This window comes from Chionomys nivalis, chromosome 13 (assembly GCF_950005125.1).
Source record: "Chionomys nivalis chromosome 13, mChiNiv1.1, whole genome shotgun sequence".
Lineage (NCBI taxonomy): Eukaryota > Metazoa > Chordata > Mammalia > Rodentia > Cricetidae > Chionomys > Chionomys nivalis.
Window position 1 is genome coordinate 42,086,011 of NC_080098.1, and position 20,545 is coordinate 42,106,555.

General features: G+C 45.6%; 1 protein-coding gene and 2 non-coding genes across 3 annotated transcripts; all 3 read right to left on the reverse strand.

Annotated features, from left to right (window-relative positions):
- Positions 1–4,611: 4,611 nt before the first annotated feature.
- On the reverse strand, positions 4,612–4,693 carry Trnas-gcu (transfer RNA serine (anticodon GCU)). The gene has a single exon. It is a non-coding gene; the product is annotated as a tRNA-Ser (tRNA).
- Positions 4,694–7,036: 2,343 nt separating this feature from the next.
- Trnaq-cug (transfer RNA glutamine (anticodon CUG)) lies at positions 7,037–7,108 on the reverse strand. The gene has a single exon. It is a non-coding gene; the product is annotated as a tRNA-Gln (tRNA).
- A 6,155-nt stretch (positions 7,109–13,263) lies between these two features.
- Prss16 (serine protease 16) lies at positions 13,264–20,144 on the reverse strand. Its single transcript, XM_057787044.1, has 12 exons — positions 20,078–20,144; positions 19,837–20,003; positions 18,751–18,850; positions 18,499–18,628; positions 17,269–17,392; positions 17,024–17,101; positions 16,856–16,903; positions 16,144–16,434; positions 15,336–15,477; positions 13,659–13,838; positions 13,436–13,581; positions 13,264–13,320 (listed from the first exon to the last, which is right to left on the reverse strand). The coding sequence occupies exons 1-12, from the start codon at positions 20,142–20,144 to the stop codon at positions 13,264–13,266; spliced, it is 1,530 nt and encodes a 509-aa protein (XP_057643027.1).
- Between the last annotated feature and the right edge of the window lie 401 nt (positions 20,145–20,545).

Consider the following 20,545-nt stretch of genomic DNA (forward strand, 5'->3'; position numbering starts at 1 on the left):
GGCGTAGGGAGGTGGTTAAGACTTTTTAACATATTCAATAAACATATGAAGAAACATAAACAGGAATCAAACAACCTCTCTCTCTCTCCCTTCCTCCCTCTCTGTCATGTATGTATTGTTAAGCATTGAACTCAAAACTTAAGAATGATAAGCAAGTGTTTTATAGTTATTTTATTCTTTAATTTCATTAAGTTAGGTATTTTTTGAGCTTGGTATGGTGGTACACACCTTTAATCCTAGAACTCCGTAGGCAAAGACAAGTAGATATCAGTGAGTTCAAGGCCAACCTGGATCTTTGTAGAGAGTTCCAGGACATTCAGGATTACATAAAAAGGCCCTTTTTCAAAATTATCTTTTTTTTTTTTTTTTTTTTTTTTTTTTTTTGGTTTTTTCGAGACAGAGTTTCTCTGTGGCTTTGGAGCCTGTCCTGGAACTAGCTCTGCAGACCAGGCTGGTCTCGAACTCACAGAGATCCGCCTGCCTCTGCCTCCCGAGTGCTGGGATTAAAGGCGTGCGCCACCATCGCCCGGCTCCTTTTTCAAAATTAAAACAGAAAAAAAGTTTTATATTTTAGCTCTTTTCTTTCTTTTGGAAGATCTCGTCACAAACTGAAAGGCTCATTTACTGTAAAGAGAAAAATTCAAAGGAAATTATTTTGTTCTTTTATAATGGGTATTAGAAGAATACCTCTAACACAAGTGCTGCACGGATGTTTTTTGGAGACGGAACCTGGTGTTCAATGAAGGGAGCAGACTATGAACTTTACTGTTTTAGGGTGTACATGCAGCAGCAGGAAGTAATGCCAGGACATTGTATGCATTAATTGTAGTGATGGTTGAGCCCAGGAAATATGACTAGTTAATTAATGTTGAAATGCTAATATTTTGGATATGTTGGATTAAAAAATGAATATCATCGAAAACCAGTTTCTGTTTGTTTTTTTTCCTCCTTAATATGTCTCTATACCATTTGGCATTATGTATATAGCTCATGGTACATATTTGTGGCTTATGGAACATTTTGTTGAAATATGCACGCTTGTGTCGAATCACGTCTTGTTTAGTGTACACTTTTATCAGTGAGTTCATTGCTAACGCCACTGAGCAACATGGCACCCATTTTACTTTTGAAAATCCGGTGCTGGTGTGTGGCCCAATTTACGAAGCACCCACTATCAGTGAGAAAAGGAGAGCTGGAGTATGAATTGCCCATTAAAATAGTGGGTACTGTTCTGTACAGAGCCAGGAATGATCCAAGGTAGCAGCATTTTTGGTTGAGAATGAGTGAGCTTATTAAACATGTAGCAAAAGGTGAAGAAAGCCTAGGCCAAGCTCAAGTGAGACAAAATAGCATGATAGGTCCCTTTCCTAGCAACCACTTGTGTACAGGAGGCGGGGCTAGTCAAATCAAGCTCCAGATGACACCTCTTGGCATCCACAGTTACAATATGTGCGTGGTAAGACATACGGATTCATCTTTCTTGTGTTGAAACCATGGAATTCCACCATGTTTCTTTACTCTTCTGGGCCTGCAAGCAAACAACTCAGGTATCTTTTCAAAAGAAAGGGGATGACTATCTACATTTAATCTGTGAGATTCATGAATCCCACGGGGATATATCATGGAGATGGGCTCATTTTATCCTGTAACTGTGTTCACCATAAGCGTAAAGGAACCATGTGGTTTGTGGTTGTTTTAGCTAGCTATCTTATCAGGAGGCAACCATGTGACTGGGCCACCATCTTGGTTTGAGATGCCATCAATATTGAGACAGCCATATGACATGGTGCCATCTTGGATAGTGACATCGTGAAGATGGTGAAGGCTGTGAGACTTCATTGACATGCCGGTTAATGCAACCTCATGACAGGAACCAAAACGGCAGCGCCCGAAACACTTTTCAGTGCGATCGATTCCCAGGCAATCACTATACTCCTTTTTATATCAGGCCTAAAGGTAATACCAGACCTCCCTGGTAAGGTTTATTTTTTTTCTCATTTTTTTGTTTTTGTTTTTGTTTTTGTTTTTGTCTTTCTTTTGTGTTTTTGAGACAGAGTTTCTCTTTGTAGCCCTGGCTGTCCTGGAACTTGCTCTGTAGACCAGGCTGGCCTAGAATTCACAGCCGCCTGCCTCTGCTTCCTGAGTGCTGGGATTAAAGGCATATGCCACCACCGCCAGGCTTGTTTTGTTTCAATTTTGACTCATTATTTTACATGGTATATTTACTGGTTTGAAGAATGGACATAGAGTGTTTCCCAGCCATGTGCCTTCAACACTAGACAAGCATCAAATGAACCAATGGGTAATGGTTGGTTCCTTGGAAAACTCCTGTGAATTTGCAGTAGTTCAGGAAAAACTCAGGAAGACACATCCCAAATAGGACCTAAAAAATAGATTGCCAGGCACTGCTGCCAGCCTGCTTGGGTGGGAAGCTGCAGGAGGTGCAGGCTATGCTGGATCTTGCCAAGGCCCGCCTTTTCTGCCTGTCATCTCCATGGCTGTTGTTCTCCAGACAGAGTATTCTTTCTCCTCAAGACTCCTTTGTTCCATGCTTGTTGTTTGTTTTGGTTTCTGCCTCCAACAAGATCTGCTTGTCTTTCTCTCCAGTCACTGTGACATAGACAGGCTAAGGAGAACAGGCTAAAGCCATCCCTTTCCAGCTCCATTTAGGTTTTATTGTTTTCTCTGTTCTGTATTCCTTAGATTACAGGTACTTAATCCAAGACTGCATATGCTAAATTATAATGTCGCTTTCCCAATTCAGGCAGCCTGACTGATAGCCTTCTTTAAAAATGGAAATCTGGGGCTCGGAGAGATGACTCAGCATTTAAGATCACTGATTTGATTGTCAGCACCCGCATGATGGCTCAGAGACATCCATAAATTCACTTCTAGAGGAACAGTTGGCTTCTTCTAGTCTACACAGGCACCGGGCATGCATGTGATACAGAGACATAAGTGTAGGCAACATACCCATACACATAAAAATATTTGTTTAAAAGAAAAAATTTACCCTGAACACTATCATGTTTATACATCAAACCAAATTAGAAAAAGCCCAAGTTTAATGGATACCAATGCTCCCAGTTGACTTTCCAGCCTCCAGAGAGAAGACCGGAAAACCTGTGTTTGTTCTCTGGGGGGCAGTTTAAATACCCTGTGGGAGTGGTCTTGAGCATCTCTGGGGAGGAGTCATCGTTTGGCAGACTTTCTAAGGGCTAGAGTACGACTGAGGCAACTCCCAGGGGAGGGGGCTTGGGTTGGAACTTCCACCCGAACATATATATTTATCTCACTGAGCTGATTAAAAGCATTAATAGTAAACTCTAAGTCATCAGTATCTGGTGTTGCTTTAAAGAAATAAAAGCAGCACTTCCCTTCAGAGTCATTAACTGAGCGTGAGTCTAGATTTGAATTCTTTCCTTTATGTTCTCGGTGTCTTTTGCCCTCTGTCTGCTGTGTGAGTCTGAATCTGTGCCTGCCTGAAGGCTGTCTTGTCAATCTGTCTCTGTGTCTCTGTTTTTCTGTTAATCACCATTATGACAGGTGTTGTGGTATGGGGACTTGTGGAATATTTGCTTTCACTGTGGAGATGTGTCTTTGTCAAGGTGTCTTATGATTGGTTCAGTAAAAAGCTGAACGGCAAGAAGAGGTTAGGTGGGACTTCTGGGAGAGAGGACTCGGGGAAGAAGAAAGGAAGAGTCACCAAGCCAGACTCGGAGGAACCAGGATGGGCAGTAGAGAGATGAGGTAAGGAACCTCGTGGAAGAACTTAGATTTAAAACTATGGGTTAATTTAAATTATAACAACTAGACAGGAACAATTCTAAGCTAAGGCTGAGCTTTCATCATTAATAATAAATCTCCACGTCATTATTTGCAGGCTGGAGATCTCAATGAGGAGATACTACTACAATGGAGGATCTCACAGAAAGAGATGGGTGGTTACCTAAGGTTGGTTTGGTACAATGTAAGAAAAAGGAAGATGATCAAAAGGGATACACTGGTCACACTGGAGAAATGGGATCCACATAAAAGTAATGTGTTCTGCACCTAAAAATGCCTAAAAAGCTGGCTGTGGTGGAGTACTCTTTTAAATCTCACTCTCAAGAAGCAGAGGCAGGTGGATCTCTGTGAGTTTAAGGGCAGTGATGACGCACGCCTTTAATCTCAGCACTCAGGAGGCAGAGGTAGGCAGAACTCGGTGAGTTCTTGGACAATCTATTCTACATACCGAGTTCCCGCACAGCCAGGGCTATTATATAGGGAAACTGAAACCCTGTCTTGAAAAACAAACGGGGGGTGGGGGGGACTGTCCTTAAGAGCAAAGGGCCATGATATACATTGCTTTTTGGCTGGGGGAGGTGTTTCAAAGAGAGACAGAGAGCGTAAGAAAGGTAGAGCAACCAGAAAGGAGGGACAGGGAAATCAGAATAGGTAAATTCTAGTAAAAATATGGAGGCTTTAGAGAGAGGTATAAATAACCAAGGTACATGCTGTGACTTGAGTTTGTGTGCTGGGAACAGGAGTACTTACTCAGAGGAGTTTATCTGAACGATCAGAACCTTTGGATTTGGAAAAGCATAATATGTAGGTCTACTTGGGGACCAACGACGAGGATGGGATTCGAACCCACGCGTGCAGAGCACAATGGATTAGCAGTCCATCGCCTTAACCACTCGGCCACCTCGTCCCATATGGTGCATCATTTCTTTGCCTTCATCTTTAAATCTTATTTTGATGAGCGTCTTAAACTGATTTTGTGATCTCCATATAGTGGTACGTCGTCAATCTACAAGACTCCTTAAGGAATATCTATATGTAATCATTTCCGTCCTCCAAAAGGACCCTTTCTCATTTTGATGAATCCTTAGTAGTACCTGCACATCTCCATCGTCAATCGTCTTCGTTTCTTGGTACCACACTTGCTTTCCATCCTACAGTGAAAACCGTCCTGGCATCCTCAAACTCTGTAATCTCTTTCCTGGACCCGGAATATATGTACTAACCTTCCCCCTACGGCTCTACTTACTGCCTACGTTCTCGACTGATTACTGGGATCTCCGTAGAACTCATAGCTATTTTTTTGCTGGGGATAAACATTTATTTTTTTTCTTGCACATTGTAGTCTACACCTGCCGAAAAGTTTTATGCCAAACTCTGTGTTTTTACGCTCAAGGACTCTGCCATGACATATTGCATTAGAAGATACTTCTGAAAACTGTTCTGATTTTTAAAGCTATTTTCGGAAATTATAGATCCGTGTTTTAGACCCGCTTCTTCTGGTTTGAATTGTCTATATTTTAAGGAGAGTGGAGACTAAAAGAAACGACTAGAGAATTTTGATAAGTAATTTATAATGTATGAAAAGGGAACTTGCATTCAAAACACATCTTTTACTAGAAGAATTGAGGATAATTTTTTTCATCACCAGTTCATGTGTATGCTATAAAAACGTATTGAAAACTCAGTGGGAACTAACGTCAAACAGTGTGGTCATATATGGTTATGAGTAGATTCAGATTTTACAAGAGGCGAGTTTATTGTGAAGGTTCCCTAAATTTAGTAAATGATGTCAGGCAGACTTGCAGTTATATAAACAAGATAGGGATAACCAATATTTTAAACAAAAATTAAACTTCTTGCAAATCTAAATAAGTGAAAAATCAAGATGCTAAATTACTTAGAGAGAGGGAGAGAGAGAGAGAGAGAGAGAGAGAGAGAGAGAGAGAGAGAGAGAGAGAGAGAGAGAGAGGAGAGAGAATTCCTACTATATATGTGCGCTCCCTGTCGTTAAATGCGGGATGTTATTTACTGAAAATAAATCAGCCTCCGTCCTCCACGGTGAAATCTTGTAAAACAGCCTCTGACACTGGAGACTGCAGACGCGCTATTTCCCGCCTTTATTTTCTGTCTCAAAAAAGTGTGACCTGTGCGCTGTGAAACTGAATGTGAAATGACCTTGCAATCACGAGCCTGTGTGTGGCTCCCTGAATGAGACCTACTTGTGAGCTCACACACAGGGGTGGGCTTGTGAAGGAGGTGAGCGGGAGTAGAAGAGAAGAAAAGAGGGTAATGGGAAGGGAATACAATACGGTCACAGCACACTGTGTACAAGAATGAAATTGGAAAATAAAAACCCTTTAAAGAAAGAAGTTGCGGGAAAAGCGAGCGTGACTTTGGGGACCGCTGGTTCCCTCGCCAGGCTCCTGCCTTCCTTGCCCTTGCCAAACTCGTGGGCGCTCGCCGGCACCACTTTCACAGAGTTGACGGTTCCAGAAGATGCACCAGTGCCCCAACCCACCTCCGCTCACGTGACGTCAACACTTGGTGTGGAGTCATTCCCAGTCTCTGCTCACGTGACGTTTGCTAGTGCAAATTGGTCAAGTTTGGATCTCTCTCTACTCAACTGGAGACTGTGACCAACCGCGTCCTCCTGCATTACCTGTAATTCCAGCACTCAAGAGGCGGGGACAGGAGGATTAGAAATTCCAGGCCATCCTAGAAAATTTAAAAAAGAAAAAGTAAAACATACAAAAAAAAAAAAAAAACAAAACAAAACACAAACCAAACAAAAAAATTTGAAGTCCTAACTTTCAGTAGACAGAAGCATGAGGAGGATTGGAGTGAGTTTGGGATTACACAGGGTAGAGTAAGAATTTGTCTCATAAAACAAAACAAAACAAAACAAAAAGCAAAGGAACCGCCCCCCACACACACACACACAACAAAATAGCTACTATTGCTCTCCAGACTAGATAAATTCTATTTCCAGTTGCCAGCTTGGGACTGTTTCCTCTGAGTCTTCACTACTAGTTACTTCCTCCTGCCTCCCCAGTTGTGAGCAGATTTCTCTGGAAAGAGTTCTAGCTTCCTGCTGCAATGCCTTCTTGAGAGGTCTTTTCTTTTCCTTCGTCTAAAAAGAAACTGTAAGCAAAAATAAAGTCAGTTGGTGAATAAAGGTATTTAACTCTATTAAGGTGTGATTACCTGGAATTATTTTTCATATCAGTTTAGGTTGTTCTATAGAAGCTGTAGGTCCCACCGAGATTTGAACTCGGATCGCTGGATTCAGAGTCCAGAGTGCTAACCATTACACCATGGAACCACATGAAGGACCATGGAGCCTTCAGTTCTCTCCAGGGGTTCTATTTGAACAGAAAATAAATTTGCTTTTTCTTTCTTATTCGTTCGTTCGTTCATTCATTCATTCGTTCGTTTGTTTGTTTACCTATTTATCTATCTGTTTACTTATTTATTTCTTTCTTTCTTTCTTTCTTTCTTTCTTTCTTTCTTTCTTTCTTTCTTTCTTTCTTTCTTTCTTCTTTCTTTCTATCTCCTTATTCAGACAAGATCTAGGTAGCTTCAGACTCGTGGCAAGCCTCTTACCTCCGTTGTCGTGGGGCTTCTCATGTCTGCATCCAACGTCTCCTACTTTAACAGCGAACATTGAATTCAAAGACCAGGATGTCTGCTCTACACCCAAGTCCAAAGCTACCTACCAAGTGGTTCAGGAATCAAAGCATCAGGAAAAGAGGAGAAGTTATTGAACAAGATAGAGCTCCCCTGGCGTGTGGATTTTTTTTTTTTTCGATGGTTGACTCACCCAAGACTCAGCCACGGGGTGAAAAACTGTTTTTTAAATTTCACTACTGCACCAGGCATGACGGTACAAGTGGGTGATTCACAGCACTGAGGAGTTCGAGGTCAGTTTAGGGTTACAGAGCCAGCTTCCAAATAAATAAATAAATAACAGAAAGACAATAAAGAGAGTTAGTCACGTTAATTTTAAGAAAGGGAAACCGCATGAGAGTTTTAGAGCACTTCCCCTGGGCCAGGGTCCTCAGCACCCAGGGCCCTCTGATAAGAAAGTATCAGAGAGCAACCTGGGGTGTAGAAGGCAGCTGGCCTCCTTGCTGCAAAAAACGGAAATGTCAAGTCGTCAATGTTTCCCTTGTGCAGAGACTTGAAATGAGGCAAAGTATTTTGATTTTTTCTTTTTAAAGGTTCGTGAAGCACACCATTCTTATGCTCAAATTAAAAACTCCCAGAAGGGAGATAGTTGTGGAAAAAAATGCCATTTTCTGCCTGCTTTTGAATCGAGGCATTGTTGAGTCAGGGGAACATGATAACTGCTATAGAAACAGCACACACTCCCTCTTCCTTCTTTGTTCACAAACAAAAAATTTTGTCTGAGCTGGGGTTCTCCAGCACTTTTTGTTTTTTAAACTAGATAATGATCAAAGTGATTGAGCCCTTTTTATGCACTAAAATCAGCAACAGGGAAGTCTGTGACACTAGAGACACATCTAGGAGAAAATTGTCTTTCCCAACAGCTGTCCAGAAATTTGAGTCTGCTTTTCAGGAGGTATTAAAGATTTACGCCATCTTTTCTTGTTCAGGTTGTCTGACCGTCAGACATTCTGGGATCTCCATCTTGTAGGAACCAGAGATTGTTGAGTAGGCTGGACTTCAGAAACAGAAATTGTTAGTAGCCATCTCTGCAAGAACAATACTACTAAACCGACGCCCGTGCCTCTCTCTTTAGCTGTCAGACAATTGAGACGATGCACTTGGAATCTCTTTCTGAGTAGAGAAAAAATTGTTGAGGGCCTTGTACCAGTCAGATAGGGAGTTTATCTTCCCAGAAAGAGATTTTATCAGGACCGGGAGACTGCAGTCTGAGACAGTGACGGTGATGGGTAGGTACACTCCTCCACCAGGATTGCTTAACTATGCAGACATCACTGTTGTTTTATTTAAAACTGAATCTCTGGCTCACGGGTAAAGGTGCTTAGCTCAAACCCTGGGGCCCCACAAGGTGGAGGGAAGAACTGACTGCTGAAAACTGTCCTCTAACACCTACCCCACACACTAAAAGAAATAAACAAAATTAAATAAACAAAGCTGAACCTCATGGCAGGACCCGCAACATGGACCTGTGGCTGGGAGAGGAGGGAGGATGGTTCACTGACCCTTTATGCTTCCAAACATGCTCAAGATGAATAAATCTTCTATTTTTACTTTTTGCTATTATTGTTTAATTGATCCAGGCTGACTTGTAAGGGCTCCCCAAACTCAGGATCTGGCCCTAGGAACTCCAGTAACTGGTCCACTCTGTGACTGGTGGTACTGGGGGCTGGGAGGTAAAACTGGAAGATTGGGAGGAGTGTCTGCCAGGCTAGTTCTAGGAGTTGAGAAGGGGAAGTCAGAATGAGTGGTTGCCTAGTAGCTTTAAAGGAAGCAATGATTCTAATGTCTTATTTTAAAATAGCACAGTAAAGAGACCTGTAGATATGTCAGTAATGCAATGGTGGTACAAACTCCAGCAAGCAGGCCCCTTCATGTTACACCTTCCACATAGCCCTCCCCCCCCCCCCCCCCCCCCCCCGATAAATAAGGTAGTTGCTTAACTGGAATGAGAATTCAAAGGCCATCTAAGAAATCTGGAGAGAGGATTTTATACCCATAGATGATCTTAGCTGTAAACAAAAGGCACTTTGAAAAAAATCCAAAGGGGAAAGGAAACAATGTAACAATGTGGGGCTGCAGGTGTCTAAATTATTTTCTTCATAGGCGACGACCCCGTGTTTGGTTCTTATTGGGAAGTGACAAGATTAGAGGTGCCTGGGTGAGTCGCACCTCCTCCCCCTTCCCTGCCCCCCCTTCCCTGCCCCCCCTTCCTCGTAAAGGCCCTTACCACTACTGCCTGGTTTCTATGGCAACTAGTGTGGCTACCACCGCCTGGTCTGTAAGGCTGACCAGGGTGGCTGTTTGATTCTCTGTTCTTCAGACAAGCTTTATTTATTAAAATACAAATGAAATGCCACCACAAAAGACTGGGAAGAGGAGGGCATGGACTTGGTATCCCCCCCTTTAAACAGAAGCACAGGGGGAAAACACAATCAAAGGATTTAAAACATAGGCTCTTTGTCCCGCGACAGTTTATTAGAGTTTGTGAATGTGTTAGGTGAGGAGTGCTAACCAACTACCCCTCAAAACCATCTTTCCTTCGCATCTTCACCTTCTGCTCCATCCCTGAACCTGAGAGTGAAGGAGTGCTGATAACTGGTTAGACTCAAACAGAGGAATGGGATAACGTTTTGTGCAATTTCATGTTAAAAACACTTAAAACGTGACCATCCTAAGCTACAAGACTCTTCAAAGACGTACTCAGGAAATAATAAGACCATTCTTTTTCCTAAGTGTCTAAAACCTCTAACTTCCCTGTGATTATGTTGTTGACTGTAACATTTTTTATGGGAGTTCTGTCTCCATGTATATCTGTACACCACATGGAGAGATGACAGACCACTCCTCAGTTAGCTCAATTGGTGCTCACAGTGCCAAGTTCAGAATGAGCTCTGTGGGCCAACAGGCCTGCTGCAATGTGAACGCCTCTTGTGACTGTTAAGGAATAACACACAGCACCATAGAATTCCAGGTTTGTTTTCCCTGTTTTCCTTTGTCCACTCAACCCAACTGTGTTTTTGAGTCCCCAAAGTTCAATTGTTCTCCCAGATAATATTCTTTCTCCTGGAACAAGAATTGGTGACAGACAGCTATGCAAGGCAGAGAACCCGCAGGGGGAGGGAGCATTCCCTGACTAAGGAAAACACAGAGAAGAGGATTAGAAAAGTTTACTGATTTTAACTCTTTCCAAATCAGTCCCCAAATCAACCTCCTTTCTCAAACTATACAGATCTACAAGGTCAAGAAAACACACTTCTATGTGAGCCTCTGTTCTGTGGACTTCTCTGAGGAGCTGGACACCATGTGATATTATTCACCGTGGGGAAACTAGTGCTCTGAGTTCATAGCAAACACTTTATTTCTTTTCTCTTTGCTTTCATTTATTTTTGCCTCTTCCTCCTCCTCCTCTTCTTCCTCTTCTTCTTTTTCTTCCTCCTTTTTTATTTATTTATTTATTTTTTGAGACAGGATGTCTCTGCATAACAGCTCCAGCTGTCCTGTCGACCAGGTTGGCCTCCGCCTCCTAAATGCTGGGATTAAAGGCATGCATCACCACTGCCCAGCTATTTCTTTTTTCTTAACAGGAGTCAGATATGGAGATTTTGTGATTAAGAAAGACATGAACAGTGCATTTGTGTTTGACCGAAAAGGCCAATGCTATGTACTGTTCCTCTGTTTTTTGTGTGTTATCTCTGCCAGTCTTGTGGAGATGAGCCTTCATCAAAAGCCCCTTTAGTGGGCATGTAATGTATTTAATTGATTGTGTATCTGAGACTAAAACATAAAGACAAAGATGAAAGAATAACAAAACATTTTTATTCTGATAAAAAATAAGACGCATGTATACTAGGAAGAGGGGAAAGAGAAGAGGAAACAGATTAGAGGACTGTATTGTCGCTATAACTAAGTCGGGGTCACCGATGAAAATGTAAGGATCCCAGTTATACATGAGTAAACTAAAAAGTGGGGAATCTTGCCATCAAGACAATGCTAGAACAACTCAAAACCTTCCTAAGTTCAATTATTTTAAGAAGAGTTTTATTTATTGTTCAATTTCTTACATGTAAACGTATCCTGACTACCCTAACTTCCTTCTCCCACTCTCCTGAAGTGCCCCAAACACATCATCCCCCTTTCAAATTTCCTCCTATTTTTTGATAAATCCAATTATCGCTGCCTATTGGAATGCTGACTGATCATCTTACTGATTTGACCTTGCGTAGGTAACTTGTGAGTACGTGGGTGCTTCGGCGTTGTCACGTGTGCAAGCACAGATATCTATTTATTTACTGTGCGTGTCTATATGTGTGCCTGTTTGTGCGTGTGGAAATGCTGTGGTGCACAAATGAAGGTCAGAGGAGACGTTTTTGGGGTGGGCTCTTTCTACCCATGTGTTCTGGAGATCAAACTCAGGCTTTCAGGCCTGGCAGAAAGTACCCTTAACCTCTGCGCTACCTTACCCGCTCAAAATAATTTTTCATGAGAAAACAAAACACATTGCATTAAAGATGGTTTTTAATGGTCAAAAGGTTTTTTTTTCCCAAACCGCAGGTCAATTTTTGCCTCCCACCCCAAAAAAATACAAAATGAACATATAGGGACCCCCATTAGTTACTCCGATTCACCCATGTGCATGTTCCTCACAACGTGGAAGGGAACAGACACAGGCTATCTTAGTACTGCTACAGTGGTAAGCAGCTGTGTTCATGGCAGCTTGTTTTGGGCCCGCTGATCCTCTGATACATGTGGGGAAGCATAGCTGTGTTCTCTGGCTGCCCACATCTGAACACATTCAGCTACCATGGAAACTACAAAGCAAGGAAAATTATACAGATCCCAGGAGGCATTTACTGAGGTTTTAGAGTGCCCTTTCTTCCTCAGAGCCCGAGTGGTGATGCTGTGCTAGGGGCTGCTGTGTTTTCCAGCATGAGCTCCCGTCCTTTGAGGGTCCTGAGAAGGGTAGTGGATTGGTCCTGGAGCCCTCATGAAAGGAGGTGGCGGTCCCATTGGGTGGAACATGTGTGGTCCAAAACCTGGGGGTGGGGATGGGGCAATGTTCACCATTGCTGGAGGGCCACTTGGGGGCAGGTTGAAGTAGTTGGCAGATGCTTCCTCTTCTTTAAGGAAGGAAGGTTTGATTTGGCTCACAGTAGGGGATAGAGCCCATCATAGTGTCAAAGGTACGGTGGCAGGGGCATGAGACAACTGGTCACATCATGGCCACATCAGAAGGCAGAGATGAATGCTGGCGCTCAGCTTCCCTTTTTATTCAGTTGGGACCTCAGGGATGGGATGTCACCACCACTTCAGGGGAGTCTTTTCAGTATCACATAGGTGGAAATGTCCTCAAACACAGTCCAGAGTGGTTTCCATGGTGATTTCAAGTTCAGTTAGGTTGACAGTGATTAACCACTGTGACCAAGACTCAGGAGCGACAGTTAAGAGTGGAGAGTCATGTGAAGGAAGTGCCCAGACCAAATGCAAGAGGGCAGAATCCAAGTCAGATTCCAACCTTGGAGAAGACGGCTGCAGCATGAAGAGCCATATTTCCCTGACATTTACCATATGGAATATGGATGTCTACAAGGCCAGTAGTCATCGGCCTACACTCACACGGATCTGTGCCAACGTCTAGGGCAACTGGAGCATGAACATGCAGAACAGGCACTAAGTCCCAAGTCTAGGAACTCTCTTCTTCCAAACCAGCTGCTTTCCTCCGCACAGTGTAGAAAAATGCCAGGAGGCAGTTGCCACATCGGGACTGCGGAAGGGCTGAGTTTAGATCCCACATCAATCCTGGTTCTTCTTCATAGCTTTAAGCCAGACCTGTAACTGCTGGAAGATTCTCTGTGAAGAGGTGCAGAGCATTCTGGAAGTCACAACTCAGCACTGGTAAAAAGAAGGGTGATGCAAATCAAGTATGTAAACGTGAATATAAAACACTCAGAGCCTTTTTTCTTACCTGGCGCCCCAGGCGGAGGCTGAGAGAGTCTGAAGGCCTCACAGGTGCCATATCAAAGCAGTGGGAAGCACCAGGAATGAGAAGGGCTGGCTCAGAGGGTCCCAAGTCCTGGGTTACACTCAGCACATGCCAGGGATCAGTGTCCCCTGGGAAGAAAGGAGAGGATGGTGTTGAGCTGGAGCTACAGTGGTGCTGTAGAGCCAGGTTCTGGTGGCACACTCACCATTAACATACAGAACTTGGGTGGCTCCGGGGGTCTGGCCACCATAATAGGAGTTTGTCTGGGTCACAGCCTGGGCAACAGATGCAGCTGAGAGACCAAACACTTGTTCACACAGATCAAGCTGGGAGGGCAGTGCTGGGAGTTGGGAAAAAGGACAGGGAGGACCCTCACAGGTGACATCTGTGGAAAGAGAGTACCTATAAGTGTGAAGAATACATGCAGCCCCCTGCTCTCCTTTAATAGCAACTTATACAACACTCCCCAGTAGTGACCTCCATGAGCTCACAGTTCTGCCAAACAGGCTCACATATCCCAGATCATGATATCCTCCAGTGACGGGGGTGGGAGGGGGTGGGGGGGGGTGGGGGGAGCTGTGATGGAAAAGGCCAGGAGGTGGGGCTCCCAGAGAGAGCTCAATGGGCTCAGGGAGTGCATCCTGCGAGAATAAGGGCCTGGGGAATTAGGATGATTGAGCCAAGCAACAAGAAGAAATGACCAATAGGGAAGAGAGAAAGGGAAAAGGCTTAAAGGGAAGAGAGAATCTGCAATGACTGGTTCTCAAACTGGATCATGTTTCCCCTGCTTAAAATCCACAGCTCACTCTTCTGGGTAAACATGACTTTCTTAGTCTCACATGAATCCTTCATCATTTGCTGACCACCTACAATGCACTCTGACATATGTTGGGCAAAATCGAGCATAAAGTAGCAACCAAAATAGTAGTGCTGTTATTGTCAGTTTATAGATGGGGAAACCGGCTAATCACAGTTAAGTTTGTCCCAGAGCACACACATAGGAAACAGATTTTGAACATTCTACTTCATGCCACTATTCTCGCTTGTCTTCAATGTATAAAAAGGATTTAGAACTCTGAGCTGGGGATGGTGGCATATGGCTGTCACGTCAGCACTCAGAGGCTGAAGCAGGAGGAACAATTAAGTCTAAGGCAACCTGGGCTAAGTAGTAAGACTCTAGCCCATAAAAGAACAAAAGGCTTAATTCTGGGGTAGGACACCATATTCGACAAATGATACAGGATACCTACATTCAGATACACAAAACCCCCATTACTTTTGTAATGTGATGTTTGAGTTTTTAATCTGCAATGTTTCTTTGTTTGCTTTCTGCAGTTCAGATTTAACTGGTCATCCTGTATTTTGTCTAGCAACTCCAACCTTGAGTCACTGAAGTGTGAGTCCATATTTAGGAAGACTTCTCTGGCTATGGTGTAGAAGTCAGACTGCACAGGAGAAGTGCAAGTCTAGAGACCAGAAGAGATGAAGGATGCAGGCAGCAGTGTGTGGGCCTCTGACAGGACCACGGAGTAAGAAGCAGAGGAGAAGACAGGTTGCACAGTGGGCAAAATTCAGTGCTTGACGGGACATTTGGGCAATGGGAAGCAGGCATCAAGATAAAGATTCTAGCCCGGTGACTAAACAAAGCTGGAGATGGTCTGGGATACAACACAGGAAGCACATGGAAGAAGGGAGGGAGGCGGACACTCGGGTTGTGACCTGAAGAATGAGTGTTAGAAGGCACTTCACACCAGGTGGCTGTTTACACTCTCCAGCCTGCCCTCTCTGGGGTTACGCAGGGCCTTGGAGTCTGGTTAGTTGTGATCATGAGTTCAGATCATCTGTAACATCCTCTGCTTTGGGAGTTAGGCAAGTCACTCACAGAAGCCGAACTCAGTGCACGTCTGGTACAACCACTGCCGGTCCCCCACGCCTGACACTTGAGGTTCGGTGGTTCTCAGCTGTGCCACTGTCTCTGCCCGGGAAAAGCTTAAACACCTCTGGCCCAGGCTGCGCAAGACTATCTAGGGGACAACACATACAAACATAATACGTGCATACATTCATAGGCACATTCCCCTCTCCTAGCAAGCCAGGGCGCCACAGGCTTATAGGAAGGCTCTAGGTCACGAGTGAAAAGGGTGAGTCCCTGAGTTTTCCTGCGGGGGAAGTCAGTGGGAGGGAGGTCCAAAGTCTTATCATCTGCGAGACCCTGGGCAAGAGTTAATCGGTCTACACGTTGTTTGCTCTTCCGTACGTGGGTGGGGTAATAATAGTGCTTGTCGCCTGAGAAACTTTTAGGTTTAGTGAGGTATTTGTAGAGAACTTGGTCCAGAAACTAGAGCAGGGAATGTGGTGGCGGAACTGTAACCGTAGAATGGGGAGTGTGGGAGGTACCCCCCCCCCCGTAGAACTCTTATCTCAGAGCGCCCCTCCCCCAATCTTAAATACTAGTTTGCATTTGCTGTTTGTCAGACTCTGCTGCGGCCAAGACCAAATAACAAGATAATGGAGATAATAATCATGGTCTCTAACATTTGTATACTTTGTGTTTAGCACCTGCCTGATTGCTATCAGTCGGGTGAAATATGCAAACTTTATTTTACTAATGAGGAATCTAAGGATAACAAGAGGGTTTCGGGTGTCTGAGCTCAGCCGACGTGGACGCAGTGAGCGCCGGAGTACGTTACCTGCACCGCCCGTCGAAGCCCGAGGTAAGGCGTGGAGTGACTGCGGTTGCTGGAGTCCCCGAGGAGGAGTCCGCAGAGCTGGCGCACGCTCAGCGGAGCTCCCGCCTGCCCGTCGTACTGCACGGTGCCTCCCACCAGCGCCTGCAACGCCCCCAGCAACTCTCCCTGGTCTTCAGTGAGGTCCAGCGACCCACAGGCGCCCAGCTCCTCCTTCAGCACGGCCTGAGTTGCGGGACCTGAGCGCAGAAGCCGCTCCACCTCCGCGAAGGCTGCGGAGGCCGCCGCCAGGCACTTCGGGAACCAAAAAGCGACGTTCACGGGGGGGGGGGGGGGGGCTGGATTTTCCCTTTCTTGGAACCGCATCTTCTTGGGGTTGTTCCCAACCCGGGTCCATGGCCTCACTAAAATTTTTCTCCACTTCTTTTGCCCCTTCTTTCTAGAGCTCGTTAGAGGCCCCGCCCCTGGTAACTCCTCTCCCTGCCCTGCCACGCACACCCGGCCCCGCCCTCTTCTCTGTACCGCCTTCCCTACCTGGCGCTTGCTCTCTGGATGCTTCTTCCAGTCTTCATTTCCAGCAGTTCTACAACCTACCCGCGTCCCTGGGCCAAGGCCTTCCGCCACCCGGGTACTACGACTGCTCCTCCCCTCTGATCAGGCTTTCCCTAGCTCTTCCCACTCCCTCTCCTTCCTCCACACTTTAGGCCCTACCTACCTCCAGCGATCCACCTATCGCTACTTGTGTCAAGCTTCTGGCCACCACCTGCAGCGGGCGAGAAGGACATCGGGGAAGTGCGAGCTGGGCGTTGCCTCGCGTCCACCCCCTCCTACCCCCGCATCCCCACCTCGCTCCCCCCCCAACCCCGCGCCGTTGACGCCTTACCTCGTTGTAGGCGTGAAAGTCCAGCACGGCGCTGAGCGGTGCCGAGGAGGCGACGGCGGCGAAGACTAGGTGGGGGAACTACGAAAGGAGGGACGTCATCCTGGGTCGAGGAGGGATGCCGGTGCCGCGAGTCCCTCTCCGACACACGTGGGTAGGGAGAGGCGTGGGAGTGCGCCCTAATAACCCTGGTTCGGACTCCCGAGGAAGACCTCTCCACCCCCGCCCACCCGAGGAATTCCAGGGACCTTCAACCGGGTCCAGGTGGCCAGCGAGCCAGCGTAGGAACCTCCGAAGCAGATCCAGGGACTGGAGGCGGACACGTTGAGGAGGCGGGTGAGCGCCTGGCGGGCCGAGGCCACGTCAGCCAACCTGCAAAAGAGCGAAAGTTGGACCCTCTACCCCTGGGGACCACTGTGCAGACCCGGACCAGAACCTAAGCTGGGCTCTAGGCTCTTTCTGATGACTCTCGCTGCGTAAGCCAAGGGAGAAGGCCCGTCTACCTTCCTTCACTACCCCTTTTAGGTGAGAACGGAAAAGTTTCCTAGCACCTTACATTAAAAACTTAACAAAAATAAAGAGAAGCCGGGGCGCCTCAGAAGAAGAGGGTTTGGGATTGGCTAAGGAACTGGGGGCTGGGAGAAACCCAAAGAAAAAGGAGAAAGATACTGGAGAATAACGTCCTTTCTCCTCTACAACTTTTCTGAAGTGGTTCTCAGTGCCATGTGGCTTCAATTCGAAGCCAATTGAGCTTATAGAGAAGATGAGGAGAGACAACGAGCGATGGAGACAAGACAGGAATAGTCAGGGAGACCGACAGAAGAGAGGTACAAACTCAGAAAGAGGATAAGTCTAGTTGAGAGCATGAAAACCCATGAGAGGTTGGGGAAGAAATGGTGGGGATTAGTCACAGAAGTGAGGCGCACAGGACAGACAACAAGTACCTGGGAAAAGACCACTCTTTGAAGAGGAAAAGTTCCAAAGCTTGTGACAATGTATCTGCCAGTGTGTAGCAAGAATTGGAGTGTAGCCGAGCTCCTGTAAGTGTGAGAGTTAACTGGGGAAACTTGAGGCTTCTATAAAGACTGGTGAGCAGCAGGGGGATGTAAGGAATGAACTTGAGAGTCATGATTCGATTTATGCTCAGACAGGATTCCATTTTCTATCTGGAAGTCAAGGGCAGAAACAGGATGTGGCTATAATTTTGCTAAGAGATTCTGCTGGTCTGGAATAATAGTCCACAGTGAGAGCCTAACGTTCTTTGGACAGAAAGATAAGAATGGAGAGTAAGAGAAAGATGGAAATAGAAACAGACAGAGTTAGAGATGACAGATTAAAAAAAAAAGCTATGAAACACGGAAGAAAAGGGGAAGCCGGAGACTCAGAGAAGAGTGGACAGTAACAGAGAAACACAGCTGTGGAGTGACTAATAGCATTGCCCTCCTATAATTTCAAACACCCTCCTTATCCCCACTCACGCATGGCGGCTGGACAAGTAGCGAAGCTGGGCCGTATCCAGGCCCCCAGCAGGCATACTCAGACCGTAGAATCTGTGTTCCAGGCTTATCACCAGGGCGCCCCAGGCAGGGGCCAGTGCTGCAGGATGCCCTTTGAGGAGAACAAGGGAGAGAGGTGATGTGAGTTATGAGCTATGCGGCTTCTGGGGTCACCCCATATTGTCACCTGCAGTTCCCCTTTCTAGTCTCCAGTTCCCAATCCTTGCTCCTTACCTGCCATCACTGAGCCAGGCCCAAGGCTGCCCTCACCCCCTATGTGCAGAAATACTGGTGCATCTTGGCCAACTCTGTGTCGATCATTCACCCAGTACCGCTAAGAGGGGGGATGAGAGAGAAGAAATGACACCGCATCCTGACCCATTCTCCGTCACTCCAGTCTTTTCCCTAGGAATCTCTCCTCCTACTTAGTGGTGTCTTAGCTGGGCTTGTCCAGGTCACATAACTGTAAATGGAGATATTTTGGGCCCTGGAATGCAGAGGTGGGAACCCTAGTTACTGCCTAGCTTGCTGTGCAGTGTGCAAAATAAACTATTTTCCTTTTTTTTTTAAAAGAAAAAAGTAGATATTTTTGTTTGTGTTTTTTTTTTTTTCCCTTAAATCCTCAGGACAGGGAACTGGCAGGTGCATGGTAGGCATCTGCTATTTTGTGAAGCAGTGATAGTGATTAGGTAGGTTTAGGAATCATGGGGCAACTTTTGGAGATTATGTATAGAGAAGGCAATAGAAAAGCATAAATTTGTTTATTCCTTCTTATGATTCTTTTGTTTTGTTTGTTTTTTTTTTTTACTTCAAGACACCTGTTGTCATCACTAATTTCAAGGCTAGTTTGAACTTCTGCTACATGTTAAAATCTGCTGGTTTGTTTGTTTGTTTTCTTGAGACAGTCTTATGTCATCTACACTGGTCTTTTTTTTTTCTTAAGATTTTATTTTTTATTATGTATACAACATTTTTCCTCCATGTATGCCTGCATGCCAGAAGAGGGCACCAGATCTCATTACACATGGTTGTGAGCCACCATGTGGTTGCTGGGAATAGAACTCAGGTCCTCTGGAAGAACAGTCAATGCTCTTAACCACTGAACTATCTCTCCAGCCCCATCTACACTGGTCTTAAACTCCCTATGGATCCCAGGCTAACTTTGAACTCCTGATACTCCAGCCTTTACCTCTCAAGTTTGGGATTGCAAGTGTGCAGGGCAAGTTAGAAAGGGGGTTGGGGGTGGGGGGACACAGACAAGGTATAGAGTAAGTTGACTGACCAGATAGTACAGTGGATAGTGGTCTCTACTAGCCTTACCTGCAGGAAGGTTCTTCTGTCAGATGCGTTGAAGGGATCCAATGGCTGCTCTAACCACCCTTGTTTGGGGACAGTCACAAGACCCTGACTTAGACCAAAGCCCAGATGGAGGTTAGAGCTCTCCTGAAACCTCTGAATGTGTTCTCTCAGGCGCCTGAGAAGCAAGGCTGTGAAACGGGAAGGCATTGGAGTTAGACAGTGCTCTGTAGATCTCCCTACTTGCCCCTCAACCTTGTCTTACCTGGAGCTGACAGCCCCCAGAGGGAAACCAGAAGCAAGAGAGCCAGCCATGGAGCCTTGACTGCCATTCTGTCCAGTACTCTGTGTAAGGAAGGGTTCCAGGCACTGTACTCTTTTTCGGTCACTGAAAACCTAAAATATATCTTCAGGGCTGGGCTTTGCTGTCGTCACGGGAAGCTCCTGTTTCTTTTGGGACACCTCTCCTGGCAGGTTAGGCGTCCTTAGTAATCGCTAAAGCATAGCGAGACGCCAGAGTCGGTAGAAGCTGACTGCCGGCAATGCTGCCTGCGCCTAGCTTTCCTTTCCTCTGGCCCCTCCACCCTCATGGTCCCCTTACTCTGAGTCTTTCTTCCCTGCTTCTCAGCACACTTTTGGTTGTCTCAGCAATCAGTCTCCCTCTGTTCTTTGATCCCGAATTTCTGCCTTGTCTGCTTTCCAGGCTTCCCACATCACTTCCACCATCCTCTCT

Coding starts and splice junctions, on each gene's coding strand:
- Prss16 (XM_057787044.1), bottom strand. CDS start 20,144: ATGGCAGTCAAGGCTCCATGGCTGGCTCTCTTGCTTCTGGTTTCCCTC. Junction 16,435..16,855: donor CGATAGGTGGATCGCTGGAG/GTAGGTAGGGCC, acceptor TGGTTCCCGAAG/TGCCTGGCGGCGGCCTCCGC. Junction 13,582..13,658: donor CCAAGTTCTGTATGTTAATG/GTGAGTGTGCCA, acceptor CTTTCTTCCCAG/GGGACACTGATCCCTGGCAT.